Source organism: Rhipicephalus microplus, chromosome 7 (assembly GCF_043290135.1).
Source record: "Rhipicephalus microplus isolate Deutch F79 chromosome 7, USDA_Rmic, whole genome shotgun sequence".
Taxonomy (NCBI): Eukaryota; Metazoa; Arthropoda; class Arachnida; order Ixodida; family Ixodidae; genus Rhipicephalus; species Rhipicephalus microplus.
The window spans coordinates 30,851,796-30,864,657 of NC_134706.1; the positions used below are offsets into that span (position 1 = coordinate 30,851,796).

The 12,862-nt window shown below is 45.8% G+C and overlaps 1 protein-coding gene across 1 annotated transcript in view; it reads left to right on the forward strand.

Moving 5' to 3' along the window:
• LOC119179303 (receptor-type guanylate cyclase Gyc76C) overlaps positions 1-12,862 on the forward strand; it is a 410,240-nt gene that overhangs the window by 304,943 nt on the left and 92,435 nt on the right. The window contains exon 4 of the mRNA XM_075868918.1: positions 10,168-10,239. Coding sequence (XP_075725033.1) covers positions 10,168-10,239 — 72 coding nt within the window. The remainder of the gene's footprint in view (positions 1-10,167; positions 10,240-12,862) is intronic.

Genomic DNA, 12,862 nt, shown 5'->3' on the forward strand with positions numbered 1-12,862 from the left:
ATAGCATAACTCTGAAAAGGAGCTCGAAAGTCACACCGACGATGACAGAGCGACACGTGACGCGTCGCTAACTCAGCCCGTCCTGCCATGTCCCGTTGTTTCCCGTCTTCTAATGTGTCGTCGTCTGTGTGATGTTTTTCGCTACTGTCCCGAGTTCTGCACTACCAAGTAGTCCACCAGCCTGTCCTTTCGAATCATATCAATTGCTCAAGAGCTTCCCTGTTTCGAGGTATTGGTGGAAAGTCGCCAAATGCATCGATGCTCCTACCTTTTTTTTCCTTTTTTTTCGTTGCCTTGTGGCAGACTGTGCGAACACAGTTTCGCTTTGAGTAACGCAACTTATGGGGAAGGAAATCCCCAACTTTTTGTAGATTGTGCATTGTCGTTTCAGTATCGTAAAAAAAAAAACCGGTTTAAAATATACTCGTACATCTAAACGGGTCGCTGCACTGCAATCCGAACCCAACCTCGCTCGCGCTCAATGCCGCTCTTCCCCTTTCGTGCTCTCATCAATCCAGTGTGAAACTAAGTTGTTCTTTTCTAAAGCTTCCCGGAAAAGAGGCTTCTGTTATCCCTCTTTTGTTTACTCTACTTTTCCCGCTATACTACGCTTCACGACGCAGCTTAGGATAACAACAGTCTTGTTGTGATTGGTCGTCGCTTTGTTCGCGTGACTTCGGTCGCCGAGTTGTGCTACGCTTTCCGTTTCCTCGGAAAAGCAATCGTGCCGGGATAAATCCCTTGCCGAATTTCGTGCCACGTGCCTCTGATCTATCTATCTATCTATCTATCTATCTATCTATCTATCTATCTATCTATCTATCTATCTATTTGTTTGTCTGTTTCACACATGCATACATACATACATGTATACATACATACATACATACATACATACATACATACATACATACATACATACATACATACATACATACATACATACATACATACATACATACATACATACATACATACATACATACATACATACATAGTTTCGCTTTGTGGCGCTCCTTTATTCTCAAATGTAGTCATTTCTTTCCTGTGTTTAGGGAGTTCATTCAGCTTTGCCTTATATACACTTTGGGCCCGTCCTCGTGTCGACAGCGGTTGGTGCTGCGAGTCATCGAGATTGGTCGTCACGTGACTCGACCGTCCTTAAAGCCTTCATGTCTGGCCGTAGACCTTTCTCTCGTTCTTCTCTCTGAATCTGGGCTTCCCCCCCCCCCTTTTTTTTTCTTACTATTTTTGAGACGATGTCGTTTTTAATATTCCGAACAATACGAAAGTTACGTCTTTGACTGCACCTGTCTCGGCTAGGCTTGCTTCGACTCAAATAGTTTTACGTCGACACTCGCGGGTATTGTACTCCCCGCGGGAAGGATTTGTGGAATCGGAGAGCAAGAACGCCGGCCACCATAGCCAGGCGTTCTGCTTTCAGCCAACCTGGGTCTTCTTTCTAACTTTTGGGATCGGCTATAGATCGTCTTTTGGCGCTTGTTGTCGTTTTTGAAGTTTTTCTTGTCGTACTTGTTCTGCCTCGGTTCACGATCCGTAAACGGAGTGATACTGAGATTGTCGAAGTTTCAACGGGTGCCTTGTTAAACGACAGCTTGGCTCCTGACGTCTGCCTCCGTTGTAGCGCACCCCCCCCCCTCCATCCCCTCCTTCCTTTTCTACATCCCCCAGCCTTCACTTGTGATGGCTCGATCCTGACAACACAGAAAAGGTTCCTTTCCGAAAAAAGTAAACGTAGGTAAGTACAACAATCGGCTGTTTCTTGATGTCGATATCATCCCGAGAGATCACTAAACAAAGAGACGTTTTTTTTTTATTCTTCCTGAAGCTTGGGTCTCTTGGCCTTTGCGTGTAGTAAAATAACTAATAAAACTGGAAGACTGTAACAACATTGTATATTTTACCACAACTTCATTGACGAAGCAGAAAAAGATATTCTGCAAGATTTCTATGAAGTTTGAGGGAAGAACAAAAAGAAGCAGAAAACGGTGCGAGAATTGTAGGTGGGGAAGGGCGCAGCTGTCGCACTGGGTGAAGCGTTGAAGACAATCAAGCCGAGTCCCAGTATGCAGTGTTAGCATAGTATGCACTACTTAAAACAATGTTATATGAAAGAATATATGTGGTACATTTGCTAACAATAACTCACATTATTCAACATTGTAACCGAAAGTAGCCTGTACATATCGTCAACTTCGCATAGTTTAGACGCTTTTTTCTTCAAGGTTTTTGATGTCGGAATTCCTGCTTTAGCTAGGTTATAGTTTCTGAGTTTGTTTATGTGTTTGTATTTAATTCAGTACACAATTTTTTCACATTTTAGCTTGGAGAATGCCCCTTGTATGCTCACTTTGTATGACTACATTCCACGATCATGATGCGCTGACGGCCGTTTCTCTAGCTTCACTTATAGCAATTTTGTTATTACGACACGTGAATGGATGACAAAGGTATGCGACTGGTGCAAACAATAACGACTTGACTACATGCTACGTTCATGATGTGCTCGCGGCCGTTTCGCTAGCTTCACATCTACCAAGTTTGGTATAGCTAAATGACACATCAAAACATGATAATCACGACAGGCGTGTCATGTAAGAACATGACTATACATGCCACACTCATCATGTGCTCGCGGCAATTTCGCTAGCTTCACATATGCTAAATTTGGTATTACGTGACGCCAATGGAAGACGAAGGTATGTGACTGGTGCAAACATAATAATTACGAGATGCGTGTCATGTGAGAACATGGCTTCATGCCACAGTCAAGGCGCCAATACATTTCGACGTGACGCGGTGCGCGTTCTCGCCGGCGTTCATTTCGTCGTGTCACGCCGGCGTTGCCACGTCAGGCGCCGGTCCTGCCATACTCGCAGGCGCACGCCGCGCTGTGTTGCTTTACGCATGCGCGTTTCAGCGCGTCCGGCGTCCCTCCGTCACGAAAAGAGGGAGACGCAGTGTTGTCTGGGTAACGCATCGGCGCGAAATGCAGCATGTCGCATTTCGCACCGGTTGTCGTCGGGCCGCGCCGATGGACGCCGGTCGCGCCTGGCGTCAGACTGTATAGTGCTCTAACGTCGTGTCGCTGTGCTCAGCGTGCTCGCACGTCAACACTACATTAGAGTATATTAGGCCCTTCATGATGCGCTCGCGGCCATTTTGCTAGCTCCACACTTACCAAATTCGGTGTAACGTGACGTCAATGGATGGCGAAATATATGACTGGTGCAAACATAATAGTACTGACACGCGTGTCATGTAAGAAAATGACAACATACCATGCTCATAGCGTTTTCGCGGCCGTTTCGCTAGCTGCACTAACACTAAATTTGGTATCACGTGACGTGAATAGATGACGACGGTAAACGACACATCGGAACATTATAATCTTGACGCAGAAGTCATGTACTGCATCGTTTACCTCCACCTCGTAACGTTGTGCCGATTTTCAAAATGACATATGAACCTTTCTCATTCGTGCTTCGCATATCATCGATTCCCACTCTACGTGGGATCTGCAAATTTTTATTAATATCTACCTCGCACTGCTTAACCTTCATTTGCATGATGACGCCGATTACAGCACGCAGTGACGATAACTGTTGTCGCTTGGCTTCACTGGCTACATAACAGTGTGTGGAGTGACGCGAGCATGAAAAGAATAACTTTTCTACACGTCATCACAAGCTGCCTAACAAGTAAGAAAGAACGGCTCACTAAACTGTCACCGGAGACGCGCGATGGCATAGATACTTTGGTTAGGCCTAATATAATGGCGAGCAGCGCATCGCTGGAATGGAGCGAGGGCATCAGCGCCATCACGGAAATGCTGTAGCTTTGTTTGTTGAGACCAAGAATATTTTTAGACCATTAAGGAGCCAAGCTTGAGCGGACGGACGGTAGTCCGCCCGCTCAAGTTTGGAAGTTAGGCTTGGAGGTCTACTTTACATCGTTATTGTTTTAAATGTGAATACACTTTATAAGCGACCCCAAACCAACCACCGCCGTCGGCGGCGTCCGCCGTCTTCTCTCTATCTTCAAAAGAAAGAGGACTTGGCGGGCCGCAGCGCGACGCTCTACCGAATAAGCCACGGACGCGACGCTGATAGTCCCCCTCCCCCTTCGCTCGCTCCTCCGCTCTCCTCGCTCGCTGCAGCTGCGCGCGCACCCCTCTCTCTCGCGCGCCCGCCTTCTCTCTCAGTCTCCCGTCGAGAGTGGGTCGTGCGATGGATGTCCCGGAGACAACGCTACCATCATCAACGAATGCAGTACAACCGAATGCCAGCACTGCACCCGTCGTTGGAGGTGACGGTACCGCGGTGGTTTCGCCGACGTTGACGAATGCCAACGAATTTTAACTTTACTCCCCCTTATAGCATCACTCCGTGCATTCGCACTTAACCATGTTCACCCTCGGGGAAATGCTTGGGAGTTTTTTTGTGCCCTCATTGAGCATTTAGGGTGTACGTAAACTCACGGGAAGCGTAAGGTAAAAATTAGGTTAATCTACGAATACTCACTTTCTCCGGTGCGCTTACGGCTCATTCGGTCTGAAGCTCAGCAATATTTTACCCTACCTGACTCACCCGGACTCTGATTCACTAAGATGTTCTTCAACAGTGCTCACTCAAACTCACCCAAAATATTGCTCAACCGGACTCGCACATACTGGCCGCTCAATCTGAGTCTGTGCGAGTCGACTCGTGGGCGATCTTGCCGACCACTGTTTTTTCAAAGAAACAATCGCACTCGTGGCGCCATCTTTCGGAAACTTCGATTTCCGAAAGATGCTCGGAAACTTCGATTCTCCGAAAAGCAAAATCCAGTACGCATTTGTTTATTCTTATTTTTCTCTATCTCTTTTTTTGTTATTGTTGTGATGAGGCAGCTGAATGCGTCTCCACGTTCAAGTCTCATCTGGGTAAGAGCAAATAACTTTGGCAAATCCTGCATCTTCGTCTTTGAATAGCCTCGCTCGAGCAACATCTTACTTCGCAATATCCCAGACACGGCCCCATGCTGGTACCCGGATTACTCCGAGCCCGCCAAATTTTGATAAAACTTTCTTGCGCGAAGGAAAGCATACTTCGCCACGTAGAACACCAGGGGACAAAGCTATTAGTATACAGTGTCTTCCTAAGAACCTATATATTTTCTCGTGGACATTTTTTCTCATTTCCCCGGTATACGCTTTGTGTGTGGTGTTGGTGAAGCTCCATTAATCTTCTGTCGTAGGGGCAGAGTGCTACTTCTGTATGAACTAACTTATAGCTTGCGAATATGTCTGCAGAACGTCCATTTTAGAAGCTTTAATTAGGTGCACATGCTTTTTTTACTCGTATTTACGCATTAACAAAATCTATACAAGTTTTCTTCAGGTAAAAGTAGGTGCCGAATATATTCTGCCATCGTAAATTACAGCAGGGCATTAACACAAAATACCTCGTATATAAAGCCTTTTATTACACAAATGACGTCTCACCGGCGACTTTATTGGATGTCTCTCTGCAGGTACTTTTGTCATGAAACGTGTCATATATCAGTTGTGATGTGTGTGCGATTTTTATAACGATGTCAATGCGATGTCTATAACTTGTCTGCAGGCAGCAGGCAGACGCAGCAAGTGAATCTACATGTTTTTAGTGCACCGTCATTTTCATTTTCGTTTCAAAATGTCTTTGAATGCGTATATCTTATCTCCAAACTGTTACCATTTGTAAAACATTCTTTTTCTTTATACAGCGTCCAGTTTTTCTCAGCAGAGTGATTATCAAAGTTGATTAAATAACCCTCTGTAAATACTTCTAATTCAGCTGGTATTCAGCTTCTGTCAGCTCTATTGAAGTCTCGTGTTATTTTATTTTTTGTATTTTTGTGGCCTGTTTTTAGGGTAAAAAGAATCATCACTTAATCTTATGAGATCAGGTCACTCAGAAACTAATTATGGAAATCTAGTACATATTTAGTCAAGAATACTGAAAGACGTTGTAGTTGTATGAGTCGGTTCATGAACAAATTGAGTAAGATTAAAGTCAGCACATATTCTAAAGAATCGCGTACACCAGAAGAAACATTTTTCGTGCTGTTAATATCATGACTCCATAATATTGTGGGAAAGTTGAAATCACCTAAATTTAATACAGGTGTATTAGGAAACCTAACTACAAGACCATTATAAGGACATCGTAGAAGCCATTACGAAAGGAAAATGAGGCACCTGGGGGACGGTATAAAGATGCACAGAAAATTCACAATTCGCAATAGATACGTTTAGACAAACTAGTTCTGAAAGCGATACAATAGGAATAGTTGAAGACGCGAACATATCACAAACAGCAATGAGTACACCACCCCCCTGAACGGACATCACGGCCCCAACGATATATATTGTAATTGCTTTCAATGTCCTTTAATTTATCGGAGAGCCAGGTCTCAGTTACCACAGTTATATCAGCAGAGCAAGAATCGATGACCGATGATTACGCGACGCGTCTGTTAAGAAGGCTTTGTGCATTTGTAAAGAGTAGCAATACACCGTTTTCTTGATTCTTAATACGACGAAGTTGCTCCGCGCCGTTTCCCCTCGCGTGCGTTTCTTTAGCGGCTGGTTCTATTTCGTACACTGAGTTGGCTAACTGCGCAGTAAGCCTACGATTTATTATTCATGATCAGTCTGGTATATCGCGGTGAACCGTGACTGGCCCTTTGACTTAGTGAATTCAGTGAATTTCTTACGTGACTGGCGGGTCGATCTACAAAAATCTTCCCTGACAGTTATGCCGAAAGTTTTGATTTTACATGTCTGAAAATATCGCGCGTTCCTGCTTCGTCGAAGAAAACTTGACAATATTAGGTCGTGTTTTGTTGGCATTAGAGCTGCCTAGTCTGTGTGCTTTGGAAATATCGCCATCCGATAACTGGAGCTTAAACTGTTTTGTGAGCACTTCGGGCGCACAGCTTTTCGACTTGGCCCACGTTTTGGCTGACTTGACTGGGATTCCGCAGAACAAAAGATTGTCGCGCCTGGGACGGTCTTCTCAATCATCCAAACTGGACTGCACTGATGCTGCTTGTGCTTGTCGTTGAGTGTTTCTTCACTTTGTGCGTGTGTGTTATTTGCGGCCAAAGCATGTCAGTATGCACTGATGCGTTTTGTATTTGAACTGCTTGTGACACTATGCTCCCAGCTGATTCCCGTCTCAGACCTATTACATATTTTCGACTATTGCTTCAAAACCAGTCAGTAGATTCGTCACGTCGCTAACTTTGTGTTGTATAGCGCTTTTTGATTGTCGTTCAGTTCGTGGACAGCATTCATTAGCTTCGTGTGGCATGTGTCAACTTTTTCAGAGAGGGCGGCAATCGCAGCTAGTATTTCACTATCACGGGGACTGGGATTCATTTCAACGTCACGGCAGGCGAGAAGTTGCTTTGTAACAAATACACATTCACATACTGTTAGGAGCAACACACTTGAGCACGGGTGAAGCAGTGAGCAAGTATTACTCGTACGCTTGGAATAAAGCGTTGAGCAATGACTAACCTGCACATAGTATAAAAAGGGGTTTGAGAACGACGACTGCATGGCTGCCGCTCTCCCGTGCCCACCGAAGACTGGCCGTTCAAGTGCGGTCTTTATACTGTCGCGGAGCAGCACTTTCTATGATGACGCCCTTTCACGGTGTGTAGCAAGAAGCGTGGGCCCCGCCGTGGTGGCCTCTACAAGGTATACTCGGCTGCTGACCCGCAGGTCGCGGAATCGAATCCCGGTTGCGGCGGCTTCATTTCCGAAAGAGATGAAATCGCTGTAGGCCTGTGTGCTCATACTTGGGTGCTCATGAAAGAACCCAAGGCGCTCAAAATTTTATTTCTCCAATATACGGCGTCTGTCATAATCATATGGTGGTTTTGGGACGTTAAACCCCACATATCAATCAATCAATCAAGCAAGCTGTCACCCCAGCAGTTGATCGTCGGCCCCGATAGCAGTAGCTATGGCAGTGACCAGGGCCGATGTGTCCGCTGCCATTCCAGGAGACGGATGAAGCCACGGTATAAGTAGCATGGAAAGCGCCACATAGACGAAAAAAAAAGGGGGATTCGTAAGGACGACTGCATGGGTGTCGATCTCCCGTGCCCACTGCACGAGTATCGTCATACACACGCAGAGTCCCGCTCGCGTTCTCGGCGGAGATGTTGCGGATGCTCGGCTGCTGATTCGGAGGTCGCGGGTTCGATGCAGGCCGGAGCGGTCGCATTTCGATGGAGACAAGATGCTAGAGCCCCGTGTGCGACGCGATGTCGGTTCACTTAAAAGCAAACAAAAAGAAAATCACCGGGTAGTCAAAGTTTCCGGAGCTTCTCCACTACGGCGCGTCTCGTATAATCATATCGCAGTGGCGGGACGTAAAACGGATGTTAATACTATACGCTTTCACTCGCCCTTGTATGGCTTCCTCATTTCGAGATGTCATGCGACATATTTCACTTCGCTTCCCCGGGTCGCCTTTTAGTGTAAGGCTACCTTTTTGCGAGACATGTAATGATTTATTTCGTCTTAAAGAAGAGCGAGCTAGAGCCGATCTTGGGCGCAATGCAATTCCGGGTCGATCCACGTGCGGCGGTCAATCGGGCTTGCCTTGTCTTGACATCCAGTCTTACATATTGCCTTTCCGGTGCGCGCGCTGCTCATTTCTTTTTCCGTTTTTTTTTTCAGCGTTCCCAAACTGTAACTTACTGGCAGAGCTTAGGGTTTTCAATTTCTTTCGTCGTGGTATATCCCTCAGTGATGAGTATCTCTCGAGAGATACGTTGTGTCGACTTTCGGAGAAATCTAATTTCCTCAAAATAAGCCAAACCTACAACTGAAGTGTTCGCTGGTATATATATATATATATATATATATATATATATATATATATATATATATATATATATATATATATATATATATATATATATATATATATATATATATATATATATATATATATATATATATATTACCGGGGTTTCCTGTCCTATATTCGTCGCTATTGGACGTCCTTCGCGCAGGCGCCGTCGATGGTTCGGAAATACTTCGCTTTGGATTACGGCTCGCCGTGTGCAACGAGAAAGAACACTTGAGACGACGCGTACCGACTGGCAGTTCAGTTTCGTCCTCCTCCTCTGACGTCATTTCTTCGAACGAAGATGGTTTCGCAATTTCCGCCGTTGTCCCGGAAGTTGGCCTGCGCGCACACGCTTGTACAGACTGAAAGGCGCTCTCGGAAGAAGCGCTTCCGGTTCCTCTATAGATCACGACTCGGCCTATACATTGAAGTCACCCTGTCATTGCTGACGTAGGGTGGACGGTGCTTAGTCAAGCTGCAATAACTGCAGCATTTTTTGCCGTCTCCCCCGTTTTTCGCCATTGTATCTGTTTTGGTGAAAATAAAATAAATAAATTAATAAATAAATAAAAAATAAATAAAAAACTCGCGATGCCTCGATTCAGGCAGTGCAGACAACGTGGACGAAGTTAAAATAAGCCGAAGTTTGAATAAGACGAAGTTATAGAGCACGTGCTGGTTGTATTCGTTACTAACTTCGTCTCTACTGTTTGCGTGGCTTCAATGTAAAAATGGAAAACTGTAAATAGCTTGACCTGACGTCACACAAACAGCAAAGTTAATGTGCCCCGAGATGGTGCCGTGGTGAATCCAGAACAGGAGCTGGGCGATCATGTATGTGAGCTGTTCATGTAATATGTATATATAAAATTAGTAGAGATAGTATCAATCATGCGCACCCTTGATTTGGTAGAAAAAAATACGACTTTCGTTGGCTTGGTGCCGTATATTTTCTCTAACGTTCCATCTGATATATATATAAGGGGGGGGGGAATAAATATACGCCTCTAAAAAATTGTTGGTGACATTTCGATTGGAGACTGGTCTTCATCAGGGTCTGATGAAGATCGGTCTCCGATCGAAACGTCACCAAAAAACAGTTTTTTAGAAGCGTATACTTATTTTCCCCTAATTTTACGGCAACCGAAGCCAGTCTCTTCATATTCTATATATATATATATATATATATAATTTGACGGCATTGTTCAACAAACTAATCAGTGCACTTCTTTTGTCTGTCTCTTTCGTACAGAAATGCTCGGATGCCAACGTAGCGAACATCGAGAACACAACCTTTGCCCGCACTGTGCCTTCTGCTAGGCTGGTGAGTTTACAGATAACGTATTCGCATGTACACGCTAACGTGCAATCACTTTGTTTTTTGCACCTGACCTTTGCAAATATCGCTAACGGCGTTCCTAAAGACATATTTATTGTAGACAATAAGGCGAAGAATAACAAGTTTGGCACGTGCGAATCACTCTATCACAATATCAAAAGCAAGCGACAAGACATTTGATGAAAAAAGAAATTCGCGAAATGAAGATGCAGGTGGCGATGTTTGTTCCCTGCAGGTTGCCACGCTAACTTGTCCTGACGTCATAGATATAGGCGGCGCTCGCTTGCGTCTGCACACGTAGTCTATTTTTTTTTTAATGTTGATAGCGTTAAAGAGCTCGTTTGACAAAAATTTCTGGTGTCGGCTTCGTTAGTTGTGAGCGAAAAATATCACCATCTTGTCTGTGACCGAAAAATTGAGGAAGAAACAATTAAATAGTCACAGCTTTTACGCAAAGGCGAACCGATTAACGCTATAATAAGGAATATAGTAACACTTTTTATTTCAAAGATATAATCGTGCTAACGTGCATATTAGCAACGGTTAATCGCGCATAATAGCAACAGCTCGAAGAGGCCTATGGCGGCACCCAGAGAGCTTTCGTTGACAAGGTGTAAAATGACGTTGGTATAAATGTCAGTCCAAGCGCACGAATATTGATTGATTTGATTGATTTGTGGGGTTTAACGTCCCAAGACCACCATTTGATTATGAGAGACGCCGTAGTGGAGGGCTCCGGAAATTTTGACCACCTGGGGTTCTTTAACGTGCACCCAAATCTGAGCACACGGGCCTACAACGTTTCCGCCTCCATGGGAAATGCAGCCGCCGCAGCCGGAATTCGAACCCGCGACCTGCGGGTCATATAATAAAGAATATAGTAACACTTTTTATTACAAAGATGTAATCGTGCTAACGTGCATATTAGCAAAGGTTAATCGTGCATATTAGCAACAGCTCGAAGAGCTCTATGGCGGCACTTAGGGAGCTTTCGTTGACAAGGTGTACATACAATGACGTTCTCGGGCACTGCACCGTGTGCGACTGTACTATCGTGAGCGCGCGTCGAATATACTCGAACCCTGCATACACCGGCTTATTCCCCAGCGGCCGCTGTCGGAAACAAAGTGGAAAGGGAGGCGCGCTTCCGCTAGCCATTCGCACTCCCTCCTCGATATCGTTGCTGCGAAACGCAGTGGCTGCTACCGGTGATGTGAACTCACATCAACGCGCACTGAGCCAATACCAGTTGACCCCAGCAGACTATGCCGCTACAAACATATCGGCTGTGACCTATAGCCGGTCGTGATGCGCAGGCCGTGCTTTTATTGCATTTACATGGTGTTCGCCGAGCAGTTTGATACGCATCCTTGTTTTCGGTTAATTTTATCTTTTTTTTGTTTTGTCATTGCTAGAAGGCGATGACACGCGGTAAACTGCCGTTTCACAGCGACGATCATGCGGGTATACGGTGGTGGTGGTGGTAGTAATTGTAAGGAAGAGGAAAAGGGCACCTAATTTCTGTCTGCCTTCAGGCGACACGGCGCAGTGCCTTATAGGGGTTGGGGAAGGGGGCATAACAAGAATAGAAGGAAAATAGATGAAAAAATAGACAGGCAAGCGACGGAAAAAAAGAAGGAGATAGGAAAGTGGGGATCCGGTCGAAGTAATCCAAGGGCGGGGCGCCACAATGCGAGAGCTGCACGGCATCGGGAGACCGCGGAGGGCGAACCAGTCGGCGAGAGCTACGCTGGCGTCGGAGAGAGCACAAGCGTCCAGCTTGAAATCCTGCGAGCGAATCCCCGATTGGTAGTGATGGTTGTAGGAAGCAAAGTGGAAAGGGTGGAAGCAAAGTGGCATCGGCGGAAGAGCGCCCTCCTTTCCTCTCTATGGCTTCGGCAGCGCCATCCTCGCACCACGTTATCTGTATTTCCGGGGCCACGCACCACTCACGCTTTCGAACTCGCATTGCACACGATAGTGCATCTCGGTTCACTGATAAGAAGGCGCTGGGTTGCAGCGGAGACAGACACCGTGACACGCGAGTTTTTTTAGCCTCTCTATACGCGAAAAAAAAAAAAGGCACAGATTGTGTTAATCAAACAGTATGTTTGCAAGAGAGAGTTTTAGTTGATCGAGCGAAATTTGAGATAGGTTTTTTTTTTCATTCTGTCATTTTTTTACTCTCTTTTATTTTTCTTGCTGGATGTTTGCGCAGGTGCGCCTGTGGGGCATATGGGCCTGTATATTCACGCGCTTTTAAGTGTGAATACACTTTATAAGCGACCCCAAACCATCCACCGCCGTCGGCGGCGTCCGCAGTCTTCTCTCTATCTTTCAAAAAAAAAGAGGACTTGGCGGGCCGCAGCGCGACGCTCTACCGAATAAGCCACGGACGCGACGCTGATATCGGGGTCAGTAACGCGCCTTATACCCCCTCCCCCTTCGCTTGCTCCTCCGCTCTCCTCGCTCGCTGCAGCTGCGCGCGCACCCCTCTCTCTCGCGCGCCCGCCTTCTCTCTCAGTCTCCCGTCGAGAGCGGGTCGTGAGGGGGAGTAAAGTTAAAATCCGTTGGCATTCGCCAGTGAGTTAACGTAAACTCCCCCGTG